The sequence below is a fragment of the Palaemon carinicauda genome, chromosome 39 (genome assembly GCF_036898095.1).
Source record: "Palaemon carinicauda isolate YSFRI2023 chromosome 39, ASM3689809v2, whole genome shotgun sequence".
Classification (NCBI taxonomy): Eukaryota; Metazoa; Arthropoda; class Malacostraca; order Decapoda; family Palaemonidae; genus Palaemon; species Palaemon carinicauda.
Genome location: NC_090763.1, coordinates 34,959,025 through 34,984,297, shown reverse-complemented (window position 1 = coordinate 34,984,297; position 25,273 = coordinate 34,959,025). Strand labels below are relative to the sequence as shown.

At 42.6% G+C, this 25,273-nt stretch overlaps 1 protein-coding gene across 3 annotated transcripts in view; it reads right to left on the bottom strand.

The window, feature by feature from the left end:
* LOC137631114 (uncharacterized) overlaps positions 1–20,761 on the bottom strand; it is an 85,640-nt gene extending 64,879 nt beyond the window's left edge. The window contains exons 1-2 of one of the 3 annotated variants that reach the window (XM_068362764.1): positions 20,690–20,761; positions 9,956–10,122 (exon numbers count right to left, since the gene is read on the bottom strand). In XM_068362764.1, the coding sequence (XP_068218865.1) occupies positions 9,956–10,084 (129 nt within the window). In that variant the 5' untranslated portion in view covers positions 10,085–10,122; positions 20,690–20,761. Of the gene's footprint in view, positions 1–9,955; positions 10,123–20,014; positions 20,154–20,689 lie in introns of those variants that run through there. The other 2 variants (XM_068362762.1, XM_068362763.1) reach the window with 2 other exon arrangements.
* Positions 20,762–25,273: the final 4,512 nt, after the last annotated feature.

The following is a 25,273-nucleotide window of genomic DNA, read 5'->3' as shown; positions in this document are numbered from 1 at the left end:
AAGCCTCTGATAGCAGGTTAGTACATACAGCACATACCTGCGGATCCCAGTAACGATGGTCATCATTGGAGGCTGCACAAGCCGCGTGCCTCCTACACGAGGCATGTCCGCAAAAGTTCTTACTGCGGACATTGCAGAAGACACTATCACACTTCGGATGCTCCTCCTGTAAAAGAAGAAAAATTTCCATGAATATCAAGTGAATTTCAATTCACATGTAACAAATGAGTATTCAACAAGAATAAGGGAAAGACACCTACTTGTGAAACCCACACAAACACCTGTGGAAGCCCACCAGCCAAGTCACATAGTTAGTCATTACTAGAATAACCAGAGAACGTATTTCCAAAGGAAATTAGGTGTAGCTCACACCTAAGGTAAAATATTACCATTCCGGCCAGGGATAAAAGAATTATCTTTTATCCTTGTAAGGCGACACCAGGTGATTGTACCAGTAACACAAGTAAGATAGAAAAGACAGTGTTGTAACCTACTACATCATGAACTCCCTTGGTTGAATATACCACCAAGAGAGGACTGATACAGTACCTGAGGGTGGTGTGCCAGCCGGCTATTGCCGGTCAGCACCCCCCCCCCGTTTTTCGAAAGGTAGATCTCAAGTACACAACATCAGATCACCCTTATTGGAGAGAACTCCAGATCCCATGCCTGAACCGGCCGGCAGTGGTTGCCGGACCGCAGCCACCCGGTTTGCACTGCGTTGCCGGCCATCATTCTTAGTGGCCGGCTGACTGGGCAGTGTCGCAGGCCGGCCGGCAGCAGTAAACAAACCCTGCCGGCTGGCCCCCCACACTAGGCAGCGCTCGGCTGCCGGCCCCACTTGTAGTGGCCGACAGATGAGCAAGAGACCGGCCGGCAAAGGTATACACCCAACGCCGACCGACAGCAAGAGAACTGGAGAACACCCCTCCCCACCGACGGCCGGCCTGTAGGCCGGCAGACGGCAAGGACAACACATACTAAGACAATAGAATGAGTGCCGGGTTAAGAGACTATGAGTCTCTGGGCCCGGCACCCGAAAGAGTGCCGAAAGGAAGGGGAGACACTAAGTCAAGCTTCCTAACCGCTGCCTACTGAATCTACAGACGGCAGCGATGGAGGGACCAAGAAAGGACCGGGCAGCACTCGAAGTAATGGTCTCTGCCGGTCGGCACACTCTGCCGGCCGACAGGAGACCACGCCAGTTTCTCATCCCAACCTAGGCTAGGCAAGGATGCAGACGACTGACACAAGGAACGGAAAAAAGAAGGGAAGGACAGAGGGTCCTATCCAACCTTACCTTGGTTAAGGGTCATTCCCAACTAAGACAGTTCATCTCAGTTAGAGAAAGACCCGAGAGGGAGGCCGGCACTACTGGCTGCCTCCCAAGAACCACGGCAAGGAAGGAATTGCCCTTCCAGAAAAGGGAACATATCCCGAGACCGGAACGGCAATAGGACAGTCTGATGAGTCACCGAGTAAAGGGATCACTACTGGAACCCAACAAGGTGGACCAAGGGGATAACCCTTAATGCCCGAGTCAATCAGCAAGGGAGACTCTGCCCCATGCCAGACAAACCGGGCTCAGACTAAACACTGTTGTACTGTCCCCCTCTGAACCAATACAGTTGGAACGGGAAGGTACAGTACTACTCCAGCATAGATATATTTGAAGATTAATTCAAATAAACCACTAGAGTTAAGCCTAAGGCTTAAACAGAGGGAAAGGGTTTGCCCCTTCCCCGAAGAGAAGGGAGCAAACGGGGAACAGATAATATTATAATGACCTAAGACAACCTAGCCTAGGCACTAAGAGAATCGATTACCTAATTCACCGAAACTCACACCAATACTATCTTGGAAGGTACTCGAAAAGGACTTATATGTATAACGTTGCCTAACGCTTAAAGCAATAAATTCACATTTGGAAGACTAATTATCATGCAGGAAGTACATAGGCCAACAGCTAGCCTACGAAGACTAGTGTTGGCAGCCTTGGCAAAACTTCGCCAGGCACACTACTATCGCATCATAACAGAATTCCTAAATAAGCTAAGTAGCTAATATTTAAGCGCAAAGGGGCTGGGAACGTCGCTCTTGCTAACAAATAAATCCTATTCTAGCGAGCGACAGCATCCATGATGCCTCCAGCAGGCAACAGCTCTTGTATCAAAGATAACTCTTTTAATTACTTTAATTTTAACCAAGAGCCTACATTTATACATAAAAGAAATAGTACTCAACTTATCCGAGGCAGAAGAAGTTGGAGAAAGCATTATTAAGCGAGAAAATTCCAAGATTGGGTAGAAAACAGGGAAAACACACCGAGTCGTAGAGCTACGCAAAAAGGAATACAGATGGCGCCGTGAGCGGCGCAGGGCACGCTTTCGAAACGGGGAGGAGAGATGCCTTATGAACGGCTCCCCCCTTTCTTATCGTTTTCGTTTTCTTGCCATTTTACCCCTACGAAGTGTTAACTCTATTCGGGGTATAGATTGCTATGAGGCGTGTCAAGAATACGTCCACTGATATTTACGATATCCCTAAGGTCTTTTTAGGGATACTCGCTCCAGGAGTTAGAATTCTGGGTACCTGAAGGTAAATTCTCTGGGAATATCACCGTAGTTGTAATATACCCTAGGAAGCTGCCTTTAAGGAACTTCCATCAGGACGACATGGCTTGAGCCCAAAAATATATATATATATATTATATATATATATATATAATATATATATATATATATATATATATATATATATATATTATATATATATATATATATATATATTATATATATATATATATATATATATATATATATATATATATATATATATATATATATATATATTATATATATATATATATATATTATATATATATATATATATATATATATATTATATATATATATTATATATATATATATATATATATATATATATATATATATATATATATATATATATATATATATATATATATATATATATATTTTATATACAGTATATATATATATATATATATATATATATATATATATATATATATATATATTATATATATATATATATATATATTATATATATATATATATATAATATATATATATATATATATAACTGCCAGGTAAGTTCTATTCATAAAAATATACAGTTAAAGAGGCGATCATTTCACCTTTGGTTTACCCCTCCTCTGTATGTGAGGGGCTAGCCAGTGTTCATTACACAGAAAACGGATGTCTGGTTACCTGTGGGCGGAGTTTGAAACGTTCGTAAGCGTAAAGAAAAGTTGCCCACGCTGTTGCTATCGTTCTTTTAAAGTCGGCTAACGACGTTCCTTCGGGATTAATTGTTCAAAACAATAACCCTGTAAGGATAGAATAAAAGGTCTCGGAAGCCTATCGTTTAAAAAGCAAATCGTTATACCCAGGGAACAATGATGGGGGAGGCTGCCTCCATCAAACGGTAGAACCGAGTTTAAGACAGTAACCTCGCGGTTTTATCTTGGCCTTCATGAATTTTAAACAACACCCATTGAAGTTCTGTGAACACTTCTCAGGAACGAGTCTCCCGAAATGGGTGAAGTCTCGTATGTGGGAGTTTGCTTCAAGAATGCCAGACATAATTGCCATCGACCACTTACCCGAAGGGGTTGCCATCGAACGCTTTCTCGCTAGTGAGAAAAACTACTTACTTTTACTTATATTTTTATGGATTTATTTCTCGCCCTCCATCAGACACTAAGAGTCTGTTCAGGTGGGCCTTGATGTGAGAAAATAATTTCTTTCCAGTTTATATTTCACTCTATCTTTTCAGTTATTCGCTAGCATTTGTATTCAGGCTTAATAGTTTTCAGATCACTATTATAACACTTTCCAAAGAGATAAGTCTTCAGGTTATTCTTGAAAGTTGCTAACGTCTAAATCAGGCAAAGCCTGCCAGGGAAATGAACTGGAATGTAAAGAATTTTTTATTCCTCGCTCATTTCCGTCTGCTAACCAAACCACTCGAAGTGGAAAGGTGGAGGAAAAAAATGACGGTGGTTCGTTCGAAAACGAAAGGATTGGTGCTGGCAAAACCAGACTAGCTGATATAGTAATCAGCTGGGAGCGTAGAGTGACATAAGTCACACATCTGGAAGGCCCATCCCGTAGAGGGGGGAGGTCGACCATAGTGTTTTTAGAAACCTCTGGATCGCGGAAACCGAGAGATTCGGACGAGAACCTAGGGGTTCAAAATCAATTTGTGAATACCTTTTTCACGACCTTAAGGAATGTTGTGCCGAGAACCCAAAGGAACTCTGTCGCTGATTCCCGACAGAATTTTCAGGAATCGTGTTACGTGACCAGGACCCAAAGGAACTGTGTCATAGTTACCTGTAGAGATTCGTAAACCCTTAGGCAGCAGGCATCCCTCTGTCATCAGAGTAAAACTCTTGATGACGATGGGCACGCGCGAACAATTCACGGAATGAGAGTTCGAAAACTCTGTTATAAGAGTAAAACTCTTGTGCACTCATGAACACTTCGCGCAACGAGAGTTCGAACAACCCTGTCATAAGAGTTGTTCGCGCACTTCAACTGATTGCATACGCCTAGTTGTTCATGCGCAACAAGTTGGTCGTGCGAGCCAATATGGTCCTGCGCGCCACATATCCATTCTAACGGCATTACTTGAAGAAGGCGACTCTTCCGTTCGCCAACACGTTCATTTTCCTTTGAACAAATCGAGAGATCAGCGTAACCTGACCAGGTGTAAACACTTTCCCAGAGGAGTTAACGCTTGCGTAAATACATGTGGTGCTGTCGAGAGGCCGAAGCAAAGAGCTCGAAACTGGTAGGTCTTGCCCATGAACACAAACCGAAGGTATTTCCTGGAGTCCTGGTGAATTAGAAAGTAGAAGTATGCGTCCTGCATATCCAGGAATACCATCCAGTCCCCTTGACGAAGGGATTCCAACATTGAACGAGTCGTTTCCATATTGAATTTGATCTCCAGGGCTCTGCCCCTCTGCGACTCCATTCCTCCCAAAAAAGGCTCAATCTGCCCCCTATCGGAGCATGAAGGATTGAAAAATAACTTGGATGATTTCGTGTCGGGTTTGGTCGAGGACTTGGTTGGGTGTTGTAAATTCGATCAAGGCCTGACGCACGGTCTAGACCTACCCTCTCGAAAAGGTTTCTTCTGCAAGGGGGATTCCGAGGCGGTAGTCGTCACAGTCGAGGGTTTAACCCGCTTAGAAGACTAGGCAAGCAAATCATTAGCAGACTTCTTTTCCAGTGCAGACAGAATCTTGGCCACTATTTCTTCGGGAAACAGATGATCCTTGTCGAAAGGAGAAAACATAAGCGCTGACTTCTGAGGCGAAGAGACTCCTTTCGAAACAAAAGAACACCAGAGTGTCTTTTCTTGAGAGTCCCGAATGCAAAGAGAGGGGTCAGCTCATCGCAACCATCCCGAACTGATTTGTCGGTACATGACAAAACCCCAAGCCAGTCCGATGCCAGGTCTTCCTGAAGAGTAGGGGAATCCTCTATTTTCGTAGCGAGGACTCCGATCCTCCAGTCCAAGAAACTCAATTTTTAAAATCTTGAAAATATTCTTTACCAAATGGTCCAACTCAGGCGATGTAAAGAATATTTTAGCTGCTGCAAACGCGGACCTTCTAGTTGCATCCACCAAACCAGAGAAGTCCCCCTGGGAGGAGGCAGAAAAAACTCCCATAGGTTCCTGGTTCCTTATTGCTCACTCTGCAAAATAAGTTTGCGGGCACTCTATCACTTTATAGATAGGTGTATTCTTATTATTGTTATTAAGTTTAGATTACCGCAGAACCTATAACTCTTCTTAATAAGCTTCGACAGAGGATAGGCGAAAGTTGTTTTTCCGAGTTCTCTCTTGACCTTCAACCAATCTTCTTTATCACGAAGCAAATGTTTAGCAGCCTTGGAAAGAACGAGCTTCGGGAGAAGAGGATCAAAATTCTTCCTTCTCATCAGGAAGATGGAAGCAGCTGGGAGCGGCCGCTACGAAGTAATCCGGGTACATGTCGAGAAGGTAGCGTAAAAGTTTCGAATAACACGAGAGAGGGATAGAGTCCACTTCTAAGTCCTCTTCGTCATCCGAAGAGATAGACGACAGAGCGGTTCTTGATTTGACTCATTATTCTTCGTACATTGTTTGCTTTCTTTCATCCAGCTCATCAGCTCTTGCAGCTGTCGACGTAACGGAATTAAATTCTCGTCTTCTTGAGTTGAAGTCGACGTAACTGGAGTCGTGGATTTTGACACGAATGCCACCGGAGGTCTCGCGCCAGTCGAATTATCTGTCGCATGCGAAGTCGAAGGAAAAGTTTCGACAGCTTGATGAGTCTAAGATCTCGACGAACTCAGAATCGGTCACTCCACAACCGAGTCGAAGGCAGCTGTCGCTGTCGTAAGAATACAAGGCGAAGTCCATGTAGCTATGCTACACGACGGGCGAGAGATATCTACTTCTCTGTACCCCTTCACAGGGGGCGGAGATAGCACCTCTTCAGTCGAATGTCTCTTCAACAGACATGAGACTGAAGAATCACGCCACTTACGACGTTTAACCGGCGACGAATCACTCGACTCTATCGATATCTGATTACATAACTACACACCTTTCCAATGGTGTTTTAGTCGAATCCTGCTGTCGCACCACAGGATCGACGGAGGAAGCGACTGTCTGTGGGCAAACCCCGATAGTCTCCCTTGGACATCTGGTATGTCTTCTCCCCGAGGCGGGGGAGCAGGACAGCGACCTTCGTCTAGGAGAACTATCGGGACAAACAGCCACCCCTCAGATAGCACTGCACTGACACTTATCACTTTACTAGAAAGTCTTTCCTATGAAAGACTTTACAGATAAACTTGAACTGCATCACCATATTAGCTAATACATTAAATTTCTTTTCAAATTTAGACTCGAGGCTGGCAATGGTGTCAGGAGAAACTCTACGGGAAATTGGCAAAGGAGTTACAGGAGCAAGAGCAGGAGGACTCAAGATCAAAGACATAATAAGAGGAGAAGGAGAAGGAGAAGGAATAGGAGCAGGAGCTTCAATAGAAGAAGCCGAAGAAGCTAAACTAGTCTTACTTTCAGCTCTGAGAGCCGCCTTCCTCTTCCTATCCTTAATTATCTTCCCCGAGTGAGAAACAAACACTTTCCACTGTTCTTCACTCCAAACCTTGCATTCATCACAAGTAGATTCTCTAGGACACTCACAACCCCTACACTTAATTCACTCGTGTGCAAATCATAAATTAATTTAACTAACCTAGTTTTGCACCTACTGTACTGGCACAGGCTTGCCAGTTTGGTCTTTTTTTCAGGACAAAAGACCTCAATTTGGCCTTTTTTAAAAAACTGGTTGGCTGTTAGCAATATGAAAAGAGGCGAGTCAAATAATACTGTATATTTGGCCTTTTTCTACTAATGGGTTGGCCTTTTAAAGTTTCTGTAGATTAGAAGTTGGCCTTTCCTTTAGAAAACCTGGCAACTCTGTACCGGCACAAAACCTAACTACTGAAGGACTAGAGTCCGACATGATAGTATGACCACAAAATTGTAGAAAAAAAAATTCAGCTTCAATCCTACAACACGGAGTTTGAATACTTCACCGATATTGGAGAGATAATACTTCCCAACAAATGAAGAAAAAAATTCTGCACCGACCACCGATGTTCAACAGAAGCCGGCAGAGAAGAATTGATGTTACCTGGACAATTGTACCTGTAGCTCCCTCGAGTGGAGGGAGATGACGTCACCTACATCAGCGATGGTGGCGCCACCGCGGTAGTTTTGAATCTATTGTCTGCCGTCGTAGGGAACCTACAGCTATATAATTGTTCGGTAAGACACTGCAATAAAATTCCCATTTTCTTTTCTTGTAATATGCCTGCCCCGCTAGTCGAGTATCAAGATTGCATGCTGGTGTCCTACAATACTTGCACATGGCCATGATAGATCTCCTTTGCTTTGGATTGGATTTATGAATTATGATTAAATAGCCCAACAATGAGGCTATTCAGTGCCCAGGGGTATCTAGGGTAAAACCATAGTAATGCGATGAGGTAAAAGTTAGAAGGGGTTGCACACAGACAGATGGAAGAGAGGAAAAAGGAATGGACGTAGAGTGGAAGGATATAAAAGCAAATGCAAATAGGGCGAGAGGAATTCTGCAAAGACCCTTTTGTAATGATTAAAAGAGCACCGGCGAGGTTTACTGATGCGGTAAGGCTCGCTGTCTTTTAGTTCTCTCATTGCAGCATTGAATCGAAGTCACACTACTCAAACTCCACAATGTGAATTTTGTGATTTATAAGTTATCTAGAAAATCCTTATTGATTACCATAAATTAATAGAAGTCTTCTTCTGGATTTATATACATTCCTGTGAGGACAAAAGTCTGACTTGAATAACTGTTGTGAGGAACTTAGGGAACTAAGAGTTCCTCTTATGAAAAAATATATTCCATTAGTGGCTTCTCACATGAAAGATTCCAGTCGTAAAATTAAATTGACTTTTAGTTCAGGAGAAACTCCAGAGAAATGTAAGCTAGTTGATTACATTGTGGTCAATACGTATTTCCAAGCTTGCTGGGGTTGATAGTAGCGAACTTCATAAGCTTTTTGCTGATTTTGCTATGTTTGTGCAATCTAGGGAGGCCAGAAAGCCTTCAGGCATAGACAGTGATTGTAGTATAACCTGCCCTGTTCCAATTCTAGGCTAATTCAACAGTTGTGCCTAGCGGTTCTGGTGTATCAGTACTGTTCAGAAATGGCTAACTCCTGTGCACCAAGGCAAATGTTTCAATGAGTATTCAGTCCTCATTATTAGCTTTGTTTTTATAGAAAGCACGCATAAGCACAACTAAGCATTTGAGACAATGAAATATCTTGCCTTGGGCAGAGTGCACTAAAAGCAGCACCGTCTGATCCATAGGATTGAGTGTAAATTTGTCACTGCATGCGCTTATGTTAAAGCCACTACAGTATTGGGGGAACTTGCAAAGCACAGACAAGGTCTAGCAAGGCAAGGTTTTTCAATTTAGTTGGGGAAAGTTGCGCTGTCAAAGCAGCACATTCACTGGTAAATGGCAATTCAGTCCAAAACCCATTGCATGCTCAGACTCATATCGCTTGCGAGCAAGTGCATTAGCAAGAGAAGGTCCACACAGCTCTGAAGATCTGCGATAGCAAGTGCGCTTATCATACATAGGACTAAGGTCTCTCTTTCAGAAAGGAAAACTTGTTCCCAACGAAACCATCTTCTGATAGGATGAAGGTTTGTATTCATGTAGGAACAATCCCCTATTTCCCCTGCTTTTTCACATCCAATAATCACCGGGGGTCTGTAGTATTTTTTGTCTGGGTTGGAACCATCTCCAGCCGGAAGTGAATCTGATGAGCTGTGCTCCAAAGTCTTTGGGATGCAGTTGGCTACATGATTACCAGAAACAACTGAGACACTCGAACTTTGGAAGAAAATCTGCCTCGATGCATCCGTTTGGAATACTATTTCAGAAACAGATGGATTCATTACGGTACTAAGTTGCAAGGGCATCTGAGAGGATGGGTATTGATGTTGAATCCTCAAAAAAACCGACGATGTTACCTTATTGTTTCCATGACTGTCACTCAGAATAGTGGTCTCTACAAAATGTTGGCATGCTCCTGAGTTTGAGAAAACCTTCCTTATACATATGCAACTCCATTATGTTAATGAGACTCCTAGTTGCTAGATTACAAAACTACACAATTTAACTTAACTAGTATTTCTAATATGCACACAACCTTCAATTAGAAGGACAAGCATTAAAAACTGAAAACCACTACTATAATAAAAATTTTACTACAGAAATTCCTTATATCAATAATTATTTGCTTAGACATAACTCATAAAAATTCAAAATACAAACCCTTACCTTCAAGTTGTGTGATACAATGGAATGGATGGCTGGTCCAGCAGGAGGAGTGGAAGTGAGTGTGGTTAAAACCACCACGCATGCCACCACACACATACATCCTCCTAATACTGAACGCAATACGCGCATCTTACTACTGCTGCCTCTAATTATGTTCCATCCTCTATCTGTTAAAAAAAAATCAGTATGTAATGTATATTTTTGTACAGCAACATCAAAAGCCATTCACAATCAACACTCCCAAACACTATGCTGAAATTTACTCCCTATGCTACTGATGTCGGTAAATTCCAAATAAATGAAAATATTTTTTTTTTGGTAAAATGACAAATTCGTAGATAATTTGTATTTTTCCTAACGATACAAACCTTCAACTATTTATTATGGGTATTACTTTCGGCGAAGCTGAAAGGACGCGCCATTAAAATTTTAGCGAGGGTTAACTACCCATTCTGCTAGTTAGCGGGTTAGAGGGGGTTGCTTGCTACCGCTCCCACACCTGTGATTTAACTCACTTTGCTTTGAGGTAGGACAGATCTTGCAGGAAAGCTTGTATAAATGGCAAAAGGTTTGTATCGTTGGAAAAGATACAAATTATCTACGAATTTGTCATTTGTTCCGTAACTGGAATACAAACCTACACTATTTATTAGGAGCGACTCATCCATTAGGAGGGTGGACGTCGCTCACAATATGGCTTTTTGGTTTTACCTGGGGGCTCCTTATTTTGAATAGGTTTGTACCAAAAATAAGAAGTCCCTGCACCTCGCTAAACCTTGCTACACAAGGTCCGCGGCCTACGCAAGCTGTGTGTTAAGATATTTAGAAGTGTGACTGTCCAGGTAAACATTATTTCAAGTCTTTGTAGCAAAAACTGTTGTAACAAAGACTTTCCCAATACCACCTCGCCAGGATATGGGGACGCAACAGTTTTAGCTTATTACTAGGTACACAAGGAAGCATGGTTTACCTACAGTGGTTTGAGGTCAGCTTGTGCAGAGAACCCAGGATGCTGCTTTCTCCAAGAGAAGGGAGGATGAAGAAAAAAATAAGAGCTAGTCAAACCTTTTTATTCACGTAGACTAAAACCGGGTTAACAGTGCCCTCAACCTTCTGCTACTTGTCCAATAAGGAGCTTGAGGTATACAACCAACTGTTGTGCAGCCACCACAGTGCCGATAGAGAACGTATCAAGCCTCCTGTGGATCACATCTTGCAGGTAGTGGTTGGTGAACGTATTCCGACGTTTCCACACCCCAGCCTGTAGAACCTGGGTCACTGAGAAGTTTCACTTGAACACCAAGGACGTAGCTACGCCCCTGAAATCGTGAGCTCTGGGGAGACGTGAGGGAGGGGGGTCCGGATTTAGGGCATAGTCTATGACCTTGCGAATCCATGCAGAGATGGTGTTTTAGTGACCCTCCTCTTGGTCCTCCCTGTGCTGACAAAAAGTGCAGGCACACGGCAAAGGGCTGCGGCTGTTCTCTTGAGATACAGTCTCAAACTCCTCACTGGGCAGAGTAAGAGATGATCAGGGTCATCAGTTACAGAGCGGAGACTCAAAATCTGGAAGGAGTCGAATCGGGGATCCACCATTCCCAGATTCTGAGTCTTGGCCACAAACTCAGGGATGAAGCTGAACGTTACCTCTCCCCATCCCATTGAATGGGAAATATCTTATGAGAGACCACGAAGTTTGCCAACTCGCTTGGCCAAAGCCATAGCTAGTAGGAACACCGTCTTCCAAGTCAAGTGGCGATCTGTTGCCTGGCGTGATGGTTCATAGGAAGGTCTCTTTAGGGACCTTGAACCATGTTCCATGGGGGGAGGTCTCACTTCAGACTGAAGACAGGTAAGTTCGTGACTACGTATGAGTAAGGAAAGTTCTAGCGATGAGGAAATGTCCATTCCGTTGAGTCTAAGGGTGAGCGATAGCCAGCCTTTAACAGCCGAGACTGAAAGACACATTTCCACGACACCAACCACAGAAGACTTTCCACTTTGCTTAGTAGACTGCTGCTGATGACTTCCTTAAGTACCCAGACATCCTGCTCGCAACTTGTTGCGAAAATCCTCCTTGAGTGAGGAGATGCTGAATAGTCTCTAGTGTGAAGTTGTAGCGATGCTACGGCTTTGTGGTTCTTTGAGTAGATTGTGTCATGGAGGGAGTTCTCTTGGAGACTACATCAGGAGTTGCAGATGGTTCGGTTCCCCATTCCGCATGATGCCATAGCGGAGCTATGAGTGTCATTGAGAGGTTGACCGATGTTCTGGCCTTGTTGAGTACCCTCCTTATCAGACAGAACGGGGGAAAGGTGTAAATGTCGATGTTGCCCCACCGTTGTTGGAATGCATCTTGCTAGAGAGCCTTGGGGTCTGGGATTGGGGAGCAGTACAACGGGAGTCTGAAGTTCAGGGCCGTTGCGAAGAGATCCACAGTTGGAGAACCCCACAAAGTCAGGACTTTGTTGGCTACTAGATGATCCAAAGGCCACTTGGTACATATTATCCGAGATGCTCTGCTCAGATTGTCAGCAAGCACATTCCTTTTGCCTGGAATAAAGCGTGCCGATAGTGGTATCGAGTGAATCTCGGCCCATCTCAATATCTCTACTGCTAGATGGGATAGGGGCTGCAAAAAGGTATCTTCTTGTTTGTTGATGTAAGCCACTACTGTGGTGTTGTCGCTCATCACCACCACTGAGTGGCCTGCCAGGAACTGGTGGAACTGTTGAAGAGCCAGAAAGACGGCCTTCATCTCCAAGAGATTTATGGAGAGATACTCTTCTGACTGACCAGAGGCCTGAGATCATGTGGCGCAGCTCATGGGCCCCCCAACCCTTTTTTTTTTTTTTTGAAGCGTCTGAGAACAGCATCAAATCTTGGGGAGGACAAGAAGATCCACTCCCTTTTGTAGATTCTCGTCTGACACCCACCATTCGAGGTCCATCTGTTCCGCTGATCCCATGGGGATCAGGATATCCGGGGAGTCGAAAGCCTGATTCCACAGGGACTCGAGTCGCCACTGGAGAGATCGAATCCTGAGGCAACCACTGGGAACTAGACTGGGCAGAGATGAAAGGTGCCTGAGAAGACGTAGCCACGTCTGGGCTAGAAGTTCTTCGGGTCTGAGAAAGGTTTCTCAGCCTCATTATCCTGTCGTCTGATGGGAAGGCTTTGTGGAGATTGGTGTCTAATATCATGCCTAGGTACATCAGTCTCTGCGTAGGAATCAGGGAGGACTTCTCAAGGTTTAGCATGATCCCCAGATCTTGGCAAAACCCCAGACTTTGTCTCGGTGTTGAAGAAGGGTTGACACAGAGTCCGCTAGGATTAGCCAGTCATCCAGATAGCGAAGGAGACTAATACCAATCCTGTGTGCCTAAGATGACACTAGGGCGAACACTCTGGTGAAGACATGAGGTGGTACGGAAAGACCAAAGCAGAGCACCTTGAACTGGTATTTCCTGTTGTCTAGGCTGAATCTTAAGTACTTACTTGAAGATGGATGGATTGGGATCTGGAAGTACGTGTCCTTTAGGTCCAGTATACACATGAAGTCCCGTGGTCTTACCGCTTGTTTGACTGTATCTACCATCTCTTTGCTTGACAAACTTGTTCAGAGCTGAGAGGTTGATGACTGGTCTCCAGCCTCCAGACGCCTTTTTCACAAGAATGAGTCGACTGAAGAAGCCTGGGAACTCGTCGAAGATCTCTTGGAGAGCACATTTCTTCAACAGGGTCCGGAATTCTGCCCGGAGGGCTAGCCACTTTGCTGTTCCCATCGCAAAGGAGTCTATTGAGACTTCCAGGGCTTGGCCCCGAGTTGCTTCCACCTGTCCCAGCAACTTTGTAGGCATCCCCTTACTGGTGGATAAGCGGGAAGAATGCCTATCCCTGGGTTTGCAGCCTCGGCCACTCCTCAAAGAAATTTTCCTCCCCTGGAGAACTTAGCGCCTTTCCTGTCCTTGGTCGGAAAGGGCCTCTTAGACATCACTGTCTTCAGTACTGTCTTGTTCGTTGAAGCCTTAACTACTCGGGACTGCTGAGGCGCTGGTGGTTTTTACAGGGCTTGGATGTCAAAGCCCTATGGAGGAGGGAGTCTTGGTGAGATTTCACCCGACGTTTCAGGATGGTGTTCGCCCATAAGTTCAAGACTTCATAAGCGAGAAACTTGATGGTGAGAGTGCCTGAGAGAAGGAAAGTTTCCATAGCTTTCCTGGTGCGTTCCTTGGAAAAATCCTTGGCACGATTCCCGGGGTCCTCAACCAAAGATCAAGCCACTAAGTAGTATACATGGCATACTTTGTGACCTTTTCCTGGTTGAGGATCTCGGCTGACGAGAAAGTGATCCGATGGTTGGAGAGCATCTCAAGAGAGACTCCCTTGGTGAGCTCTTCCAGAGGGTGGTGAAGTGAAAGAGCTGGATGAGGCTCATCCAAAACTTCAAAATACCTCTTTTGCTGTATGAGAGGAGGTGGGAGAAGCTTGGCGGTAGAGCCGGAGCATTGAGAGGAGAGCTCGGAGAGCTGTTGGCCAATCTTTGCCCGGGCACTCTTTAGCCCTTGAGACCAGGGCAAGGATGCGCTGGTCTTGGGTGACTTCCGAGTGCCAAAGACACAATCTAATACTGTGTCTTTGCCCACTCATGGGGGTATCTCCACGTCGGTAAACCCGTAGAGTACCCTGATGAGAGTCAGGACTTAACAGAAGGCATGTTCTGACTCTTTCTGCTCCCCCTCTGAAGTGGGACTGGCAGCAAAGTCTCCATCTTCCACCCAAGAGAGCTCCTCTCGGGGTGGGTCGAGAACATTCCTAGTGACTGGTAGTTCCTGAAGGCCTGGAGGTCCTTGAAGAGAACTTCGGAAGCCTCTTAGAGTCTTTGATTCCTTCCAGGGAAGGACATAGGACACCAGCATCGAAGGCTGGATGGAGTTGTCCTTCCTGACTTCCGCTGGTGGTGGAGAACTCTCTGTGCCTAAGAGAATTTTCCTCCGAAGGTGAAAGAGAGGAAATTTGAATCTCGCAAGACTGCCTCGGCAGAGGTGAAGCAGGAAAGCGTCCAGAGGGCGAGTCGGGAAGGACAGGGCTCGAAAGCCTGACAGGAATCAGTTTTACCCTAAGGGACGTTACCGTGTCTGAGGTTCTTTACAGATCTGCTGGAACCTTTGGATGTTGTGAGCTCTCCGAAGAGCGAGATGATAAAGCAGGCCCGAAGGCTTGTACAACTGCTCTAACCATGGCACTGAACCAAGGTGTGCCACTGTTAGAGAGAGCTCCTGAAGAGAAAGGGATCAATGGATCCCTGTGAGGAGTCTTGACCGATGGTTGATCCGGTGAGTCTGCCTTCGAAGATGGAATCTTCGGAATCTTGAACACTTCTGAGGAACGTCTTCCTCCTTTTCCCGTCGGGCGCGCTGTAATGCGTTTGTGGGGAGGGGAATGGGGCGATGGCGACCAGTCAAAAAGTCTGCCTTTTTGCTCTTTTTGACTCTTACGGAATTACGCAGGAGAGTGGTGGCGTGTTGGCGAGCGCTGGAGTATAGGCGAGCCATAAAGCACTTGTGCGCAGGAGAGCACAAGCAAGCAGGAAAATGCTGCGCAGGAGAGCAATGGTGAGCAGGCGAATGCTGGTGTGCAGGTGAGTGCTGGTGAGCCAGAGAATGCTGGTGCGCAGGCGGGAGCAGGTGAGTGCGGGTGCGCTAGCAAGCTGGAGAGCGCTGACGAGCTGGCGCAAAGGAGAACGCTGGTGCGCAGGAGAGCGTTTGCAAGTTGGAGAGCGTTTACAAGCTAAAGAACGCTGACGTGTGGGAGAGCGTTTACAAGTTGGAGAGCGCTGATGCGCAGGAGAGGGTTTGCAAGCTGAAGAGCGCTGACGAGTGGGAGAGTGTTTGTAAGATGGAGAGTGCTGATGTGCAAAAGAGGGTTTGCAAACTGAAGAGCACTGACAAGTGGGGGAGCACAGAAGTGCAGGAGACCGCTGTCGCCCTACTGAAAGCTGTTGCGCTAGTGAGAGCTGTTGCACCAGTGATCGTAGATAAGCTGTCGAGCAATGGTGCTTTGAACAGCGAGAACGTGCTGGAGAGCACCAGCGATCAGGAGATCGCTAGGGCATTGGAGAGCGCTGGTGCACTGGAGAGCGGTGATGTTCTGGAAAGCGCTGACACGATGTTGGCGAGCACTGATGAACGTTGACGCCCAGCCTAAGGTCTGGAACGCTGTGAAGGAAGGCGCGTTCTCGAGGGCGAGAGATGTTTTGAAACATCACGAGGCAGGAATGGAGAAAGCAGGTCAGAAGGTTGGCACGATGCAGGAACAGGAATGTGCCCTTTGAAAGGGCGAACATCCTCCATGGGGGATCGCGAGGGATCCACAGAGGAGTCCAAGACCGAAGTTTGAGGACTAGCGGCAACGTTGTCAGAGGAAGGTCCAGGAATGGGTGAAGGTTGAGGGCTAGGAGACGACGGAAGAGGAGGCTCTTCTGTGGGGGGAAAGCTGCAAAAATGAGGCTGAAGAGCCGAAGAGGTGGCTTTTCACCAATGGCGAAGGGCGACCTCTAAGGCGAAGCGGAGGGCAAGCTCTACGAGATCGATGAAGCCCTCTGGGGGCTGGTGGATCAGCAAGCTGACCTTTAAAAGCAGCAGTCCTCTGCAGAGAAGTCTCTAAAAGTGAACTACTCCTCCGAGGAGAAACACTCGCAGGATACAGACGAAAGATTTTGCTTCCCCCCGAAGGATGATCAGGAACAGGGGTAGCACAGTCAGCAGCAACAGCTGAAGAGTCTGAAGAGGCAGGGGCATTAGCAGCAGACGATGCCTCAGACACCAATACATCGACGTATGACAGAGGATCCACCTCTGAAGTTGACAAAGGTTGCAAACTAGCACCAAGGATGATGAGCTGCAGCAAGGAGTCCTTGGAGGGCGGACCCGGAAGCCCTAAGGACGACCACACCTGTACAAAAGGAGAAAGACACAAGGCCTCACTTAGGGGAAGTGGTGGGATTGCTTCGCCAGGGGAAGTAACACCATCTCTCGAGGACCGGGGTTGATCGAAAATTAAAGGGCCTACGTTATTACTCGACGGTCTCTCGGAAGAGGCCGATCGAGTAGGAGCCTCAGGGGAAGGTCGGGAAGCGGTATTTTACCTTTCGAAGAAATCTTCAAAGGAGAAATATCCCGCTTTGACTTCTTTCATTGTCGCCCAAACCTTTCCCATTGGGAGGTAGACCACTTCCGACACTCACTACACTTATTTTCACTATCATACAGTTAACCTCTGCAGGCGTGCCAAAGGGTGTGACGATCAGTGTCCACGGCCAACATGAAGGTACTGCAGGGCCGGCCTTGAAATCCGGAGCAGGTACACATGGTCGGCAGAAGTCAACACAAACACACACACACTAATAAAGAGAAAGCACAAACAAAGAGCAATTAATGGCAATCCAAAATAATTTGGTCAGGATGAAAAGCGGCAACGACCATTCACCAATTGAGCTAAAAGCAAAGCGAGCTAAATCACACGTGTGGGCAGAGAAAGTTAGCAAGCTACCCCCTAACAAACCTCTTCCCTCCCAGCTAACTAGCAGGATGGGTAGTTAACCCTCGCTAAAATTTTAATGGTTCGTCCTTTCAGCTTCGCCGAAAGTAATACCCCTTATAAATAGCATAGGTTTGTATTCCAGTTATGGAACAAATAGGATTTAAACACAAAAGTTTACTAAATAAGAGATTATAAACTGGGAGTTCCTTAAAATCTAAAGAACAAGATAAAATAACTTTAAATATTGTACTAGCCTCCTGGCTAGTACAGTGGTAACGTGTTTGCCTAGCATTCGCATGGAGGCAGATTGATCTCTGCGCGGAACTTTGAGTTTAAGCTGTTTACTAGGGAGGCCACTGCTGTGGTTGGCCACCACAATGGGGGTTTGGCTTGCCTGGTTGATGCTCTGGTGAACATCTACTCTGATGAATCTGAAACTGGAACTGAAACCCACCCTCCTCAACCTTTAATCACAAGAGCTGTCGAATACACCATATTTTCAAAATACAAGGCGGAAATAAATTAACCTTCTGACATACATAAAAATTATGGCTTCCTTATAGAACAGTGCAAAAATTCCCATTTTGCTCCTTTGGTCATCTTAGCACAGGCCACAGGAGGATCCTTTCACTGTCTATGGGTAGTTCAGAAAAACACTGATAGGTGGTGCTTCTGTTATAAGTAACTTATTCTAACAGAATAAAGAGCCCGACGTTTTATATTCTGAACCTTTTGGTGATCTGTTTTCAAAATTGGGATATAAAATACTGTACATTTATAGCTTCTTCTTTATTCACCTTGTTGATAATGAAAGGTTACAGTAGAAAAGGAAGCCAAGTCTAATGTTCGAACACGAAACTGAAGTACGAAGCTTCAACTCGCACCTATTTGTTAAGTTTGTATACAGTAATTGATATTTAACGCTGAAATACTAGCCCACGGGGCTAACATGTATAGCGAAACATGTTCCGCTTACCACAACATACGAGAAATGAGATAATGTTTAATCATGAGAGAGGCAAACTACAGTAGAACAAAAAACAATTACTCATTAGCGCAATTAAGCAAGGAGGTAATTGTATTACAATGAACATTCCTACAAACGAACTCCATAGAAAATGAGATGGAAAACCACGTTTTCTATGCGTCCAGAAGTCCCAGCAAACAAAAGCTCCAGTGTTTTAACTGTGTTTCGTTACTATTTCAGAACTCAGTTTAGATTTTGGTAACTATTTTTTCATGATGATGACTGATTAAATATCATACAATTAGACATGGCTTACATATGGCCATGCACTTTCATATAACTAGGAAACACATATGAAGACAATAATGTGAATGAACAATGAGTAAAAAGAGATAACTGTATGAAGACATTCATATGAGAATGAATAATTCCAAGATGGTACAAAAAATAAAGGAGACTGATTGAACAATCATAGATTCTCAGCCCTAGAGCAAGAAAGCCTCTTGAGCACTCCATTTGCAAGGAAATAGAGGCAAGTACTAGCTTATTATGCTGTGCATGAGCTACAAGAGCTTTAATACACGGAAGTTTGCACTGCACATCCCCTATAATTAAACAGACGTAGAAACATTCTTACTCATCAACCATCAATGTATCCCTGAACAGGGAAGGTTTGTAGATTAGTGGGCATGGGCTGGCTCAGGTATTGTTAAAAGAACGGTTGAAACTAGTTTTACTAAATCAAACTGATAAGTCAACTTCGGTACCAACTCCCTTCCTAACCTTACCTAGTCAGTGCACCATTACTGGTAAAGGGAATAACACAATTAGGAGCCTTTGTATAACGACGGCAGGAATACGTACAAAAGAACACTATCTAACCTAAACTTCCCAACCTAACCTATAAGCCATACCTATTTAATTAACGTGAACCCCTTTAGACTGCAAATTCTCAGCGATAGGATCGCAAACAGGGAGTTATAAGGTATGGCCATCATCTTACATAGAACCCCATATTAAACCCATCAAGTTACCTTTACTTGGAATAGTTAACAGGTGCGTCTGGTGTAATAGACTTGTAAAGTTATACCCACTGGCGTATCAGAAAAGCATACGAGGGGGTGTATGTATGATAGCGGACACATGTATTTATTATTATGTTTAACTTTGCATACGGCAGTGTAAGGGGGGTCGCAGGGGGGCGTTAGCCACCCCTCTTAGATAAATAGGTAAGGACATGGCTTGTAGGTTAGGTTAGTTGATGTCCATTTTTATTGCACGCGTGAGGAACTGGCCGCTGATATACAAAGGCTCCCAATATACTACCCCAGGTTTGCAATAGGTCTGGGGCTCTGCTCCTACCTTAAACTAGGCAATTAAATGAGAATGAAGTTACTGACTTAGGATAAATCTTCAATAACTGGAAACTGGAAAACACACACGAGTATTGGCTACAGTAGGCGAAGCTAATCTTAGGGTTACCCAAATAACAAACACTACTTTTAGATATTAATCAGCTACTTTTCAATAATACCAACGTCAAAACTCACCAATCTTTTAAATATATAAATTATATCATATGGCACTAATATAATCCTACTGTTGGAAACACACAGACACCGCATAAAGGTAATAGGTGAATTTCGGTTGCTACACTACACCATTAACAACATCTGCAGCCGACAGAATTTGTATAAAAATCGTACAGATTATTCAAAGTTGTCGTATCTCTTATTTTGCATCACCGAACACAGGTTTTACGTAAATTATTTTTACATATTGAATTAATAAATACCTCTATATCTAAGAACACTTTAATTTTCAAACCAATAACATCAAATTGTTTCCAAATTACAGCAGAATGAATAAATTAGTGTTCTTGATTGTTTAGTTGTCGTATCTCTTATTTTACATCACCTAACACAAGTTTTATTTATATATTTTGAATTAACAAATACCTCTATATCTAAGAGAACTTTGATTCTTAAATAAATTACTACAAATTGTTTCCAAATTACAACAGAATGAATAAATTAGTGTTCTTGATTGTTTAGTATTAACATCGTGCACTACTTCATTTGCCCGTAACTATCAACAAACCTTGTTCGCTTTTTTGTTATTGCTGATGTTATGAAATAAAAACCCAAACTTCCCTGTAATTTATAAAATATATCTTTGAATACAGAGTGAAATAACTTATATAAGAGATACGATCCAATACTTACCAAAATATTATAGTAGTTGTCGATTACAGGACCACAACAAAAGTATTATGCTTTCAATCTGCTGATTATGATTCATTGACTGCGTGATAAGACCCAAACCCCGCCCCTAACGGTGTTTTGCATTATCATGATACGAAGTTCATAATCAATTACTCTTTAATAATCATTATTATTATTATTATTATTATTGTTGTTGTTGTTGTTGTTATCAACTGCTAAGCTACAACCTTAGTTGGAAAAGCAGGATTCTGTAAGACCAAGGGCCCCAACAGGGAAAATAGCCCAGTGAGGAAAGGAAACAAGGGAAAATGAAATATTTTAAGAAGAGCAACAACATTAATATAAATATTTCCTAAATAGTCTATGAAGACATTAACATAACAAGAGAAAGAGAAATGAGATAAAATAGTGTGCTCGAGTGTACCCTCAAGCAAGAGAACTCTAACTTAAGACAGCGGAAGAGGCTATGACACTGCCCAAGACTAGAGAACAATGGTTTTATTTTGGAGTGTCCTCCTCCTAGAGGAGCTGCTTATCATGGCTAAAGAGTCTCTTCTACCCTTACCAAGAGGAAAGTAGCCACTAAACAATTACATTGCAGTAGTTAACCCCTTGGGTTAAGAAAAATGGTTTGGTAATCTCAGTGTTGTCACGTGTATGAGAGAGGAGAATCTGTAAAGAATAGGCCTAACTATTCGGTGTCTGTGTAAGAAAAGGGAAAGAACCGTAACCAGAGAGAAGGATCCAATGCAGTACAGTCTGGCCAGTCAAAGAACCTCATAACCCTCTAGCGGTAGCATCATGATACGAAGTTCATAATCGATTACACTTTAATCTAGTGAAAGAAAATGATTGAAATTGAGATAAATTTAGGTGTGAGCTTTTTTCCTGTTGATAAAATCGATTAATGGCAATGCAACCCGATGAAGAGTTAGCCTTCATGGCAGAATCCTTAAACAAAACTACAATTAACCTCAAAGACAATTTATTTTAAATTTCAACTAGAAAGGAAAACCATTAACGTTTCTACTTCTATAACGGTTTGGATATAAATTTTAAGTTTTTGTATGAAAACAAGATACCCCTTTCTAGACGAGTAGGCTATTTGACAATCAGTGAAAATCAAATCAAAATCATCATCTCGAGATAGAAAATTGACGAATGCACATTCAAATAAAATGGATATTGTGGCGAGTTTATATTTTTTTTTCTCCCGAGGCATAGTAGAACTGTTATTATCTCGTCAGCTATCAGTATTCTTTTTCTTGCAGTAAGTTACCTAGCCTTTCCGGTCATACACATGTTCTAGCAATCCTACAGTCCATGAGTCAGCACCAGACATCCTTTTGGTAGAATCTGAGGACCCCTACTCATTTTTCAGTTATTGTATGTGACTTTTTTAAATAGATTATTCTTTCTTGTCGTTATAAGTGAAGTGCCGTAGTAGGCATGAAAGTGTAAATGAGTGACCGGCTAGATTTGTAAGGGTGCCGTTATAGTATGTGGCCTACCTTTTTGGATCTGTTATAGTATGTGGCCTACCCGGTTTGAATGTGTCCTACCTAAGCCGGTTTGAATGTGTCCTACCTTAGAGAAGCTAACTTAAAAAACCCACCTAACCTATGCTAAAAGCCTGGTCCTTACCTACGAGTACGACGGGAGAAGCTAACTTAAAAAACCCACCTAACCTATGCTAAAAGCCTGGTCCTTACCTACGAGTACGACGGGAGAAGCTAACTTAAAAAACCCACCTAACCTATGCTAAAAGCCGTGTCCTTACCTACGAGTACGACGGGAGAAGCTAACTTAAAAAACCCACCTAACCTATGCTAAATGCCGTGTCCTTACACGGGGGGGCGCACCCCCCCCCCCCTTACACAACATTAACATTAACTACATAGTTAAATACTGAAATCCATGTGTACTTACATGATCAATATTCGTAATAACAGTATGTAGGCCACATACTATATCAGAGACAAAATTCCGTAGGCCACACTCGAAAGGTAGGCCACATACTATAACGGCACCTTTGTAAGCCTACGTACGGTATGTCTGGGTAAAAAAAGAAAAAAAAAATCATTTCAAGGGAATAATAATACAATTACTTCAGGGAAATATGACAGAGACGGCTGTTGGAGTTATAAGGAAATAATATTACTTAGCATTGTAACATCTAAATTAAGAAAGCAACACTAAAATAAAGAATAGCGGGAAAACCGTGTAGATTTGTTTACACACTGATCAATGTTTGCGTATCCGGTGTTTAGTATGATACAGTTGTGAAATAAGTTTGGCAGTAAAGACAAAATGCTGTTTGAGGCGTGCATGTATCTAGTTATTGTTTTTGTTGGGATCAATGGATAGGCAATATGGAATTATTATTATTATTATTATTATTATTATTATTATTATTATTATTATTATTACTTGCTAAGCTACAACCCTAGTTGGAAGAACAGGATGCTATAAGCCTAGGGGCCCCAACAGGGAAAATAGCCCAGTCAGGAAAGGAAACAAGAAAAAATAAAATATTTTAAGAAGAGTAAAATCATTAAATAAATATCTCCTATATAAACTATATGAACTTTAACAAAACAAGGGGAAGAGAAATTAGATACAATAGTATGCCCGAGTGTACCTTCAAGCAAGAGAACCCTAACCCAAGACAGTGGAAGACCATGGTACAGAGGCTATGACACTACCGAAGACTAGAGAACAATGGTTTGATTTTGGAGTGTCCTTCTTCTAGAAGAGCTGCTTACCATAGCTAAAGCTCTTCTACTCTTAGAAGTCTGTATAAAACCAAGTTTTCTCAATGAATTGTGTAGCCAGGAAGGTAACTGGTATGAAAGTGGACCTGAGGTAAGGAAATTTTGTCTATTTGGTTGATAAATGAAGCAACGTCAACAGTAGCAGAAATCTGTTTTTGAAATTATGTGGGGTAAGAGGAATTAAGAATGGAGAGTAGAATGGATGATATTTGCAGTTGATAAATACTGATTGGAGATCATGAAGAGAAATTGCAAAAACTAGTGAAAGCCTTTGGGAAGGGTCTTGTAATAGAAGATTGGTTGACAGAATTCGAGTTTTCTGGCATAGAATAAAGTTAAGATGAAGTGTATTCAGGGTTTACAAGGGTACGCGATAAAAACAGGAAAATAGAGCAATGCATACTATTATGGAGTAAGGAATGCATTGGATTCATCTAGGTTTTTGGGTGCAGCAAGGGAGGGAGCAATTTGTAAGCTGAAAATTGGGAAGAGAGTTAGAGTGTCTATCTAAACCAGGGTCGAAATGTATAAAGGGATTATTGAATCACCTCTCCTTTACAGAAGTGAAGATATATAATGACTTTGAATATGTGCAAAATGTTTGTCGTTGTTGCAATGAATTAACTATGTATCATATGTGATGAAAACACACAAAGGGTGGGGATTTTTGAGAAATATTGAGAGGTAAAATGGTGAGCGTAGATGAAATATTGCTCAAAGCATTTTGACTCTTTTGAGATGGTTCGGGCATGTGGAAAGAATATGTTTTATGTGAGCGTTACAGTGAAGGGACTGTATAGTTCAGACATGTTTGGAGCTGTAAATAGACTCGAAAGGGGATTTGACATGCAAGGTGTATGAAGTAGATAATATTGTGGAAGTTTTATGCACAGGTTTTCATCTTCAATTCAATAACTGAATAATGAATGTGGCAATCATTAATGTTTTCTTTCATATCTGGAATCTGGATTACCTCCTATGGAGGGTGATGGGATAATTCTGATATATATATATATATATATATATATATATATATATATATATATATATATATATATATATATATATATATATATATATATATCAGAATTAGGTAGGGTACCACAATGACAATGATGCACTATCTCAGCACATTTACAATAAATCTTGGAGTTCAAGTAGTCTCTTGGCTTTTGAGAAATTATTATATTTCAAAGAAGTGGTAACTGTGATGCTCAAACAGCAATCCTAGCAAATATAAAGCCTTCTAGTTCTCTCCAAATAATTTTACATGACATTTTTATACTTTGTCAAGAGACACACACATTTATATCTTTCTAGTTATCTATCTATCTATCTAATATATATATATATATATATATATATATATATATATATATATATATATATATATATATATATATATATATATGTGTGTGTGTGTGTGTGTGTGTGTGTGTGTGTGTGTGTGTGTGTGTGCTGAGATAGTGCATCATTGTCATTGTGGTAAATTTGTTGTGAGTTTAAACTATCGCTTGCAGATTGACAGTAGTCAGTTGTTATTACAACTTAGACTAAACTATAATATTTATCAAATACATTCCTTATAACCTACCTGTCTTAAATGTAAATATCACCACAGGTACCTGTTTAAGATAATGCCGAGTGGTATTCTATCTACAATTCGAGATTTGCTTTTAAATTAAATAGGTACACCATCTAAAATCATATTAACGTTTTCTTTATTAGCAGTATCGTGAACTAGAAAATGAAATTTTAGCAGGGACTTAAGAAGTCTTCTCTATTTTTAAAGACATTGATTAATGTAGAG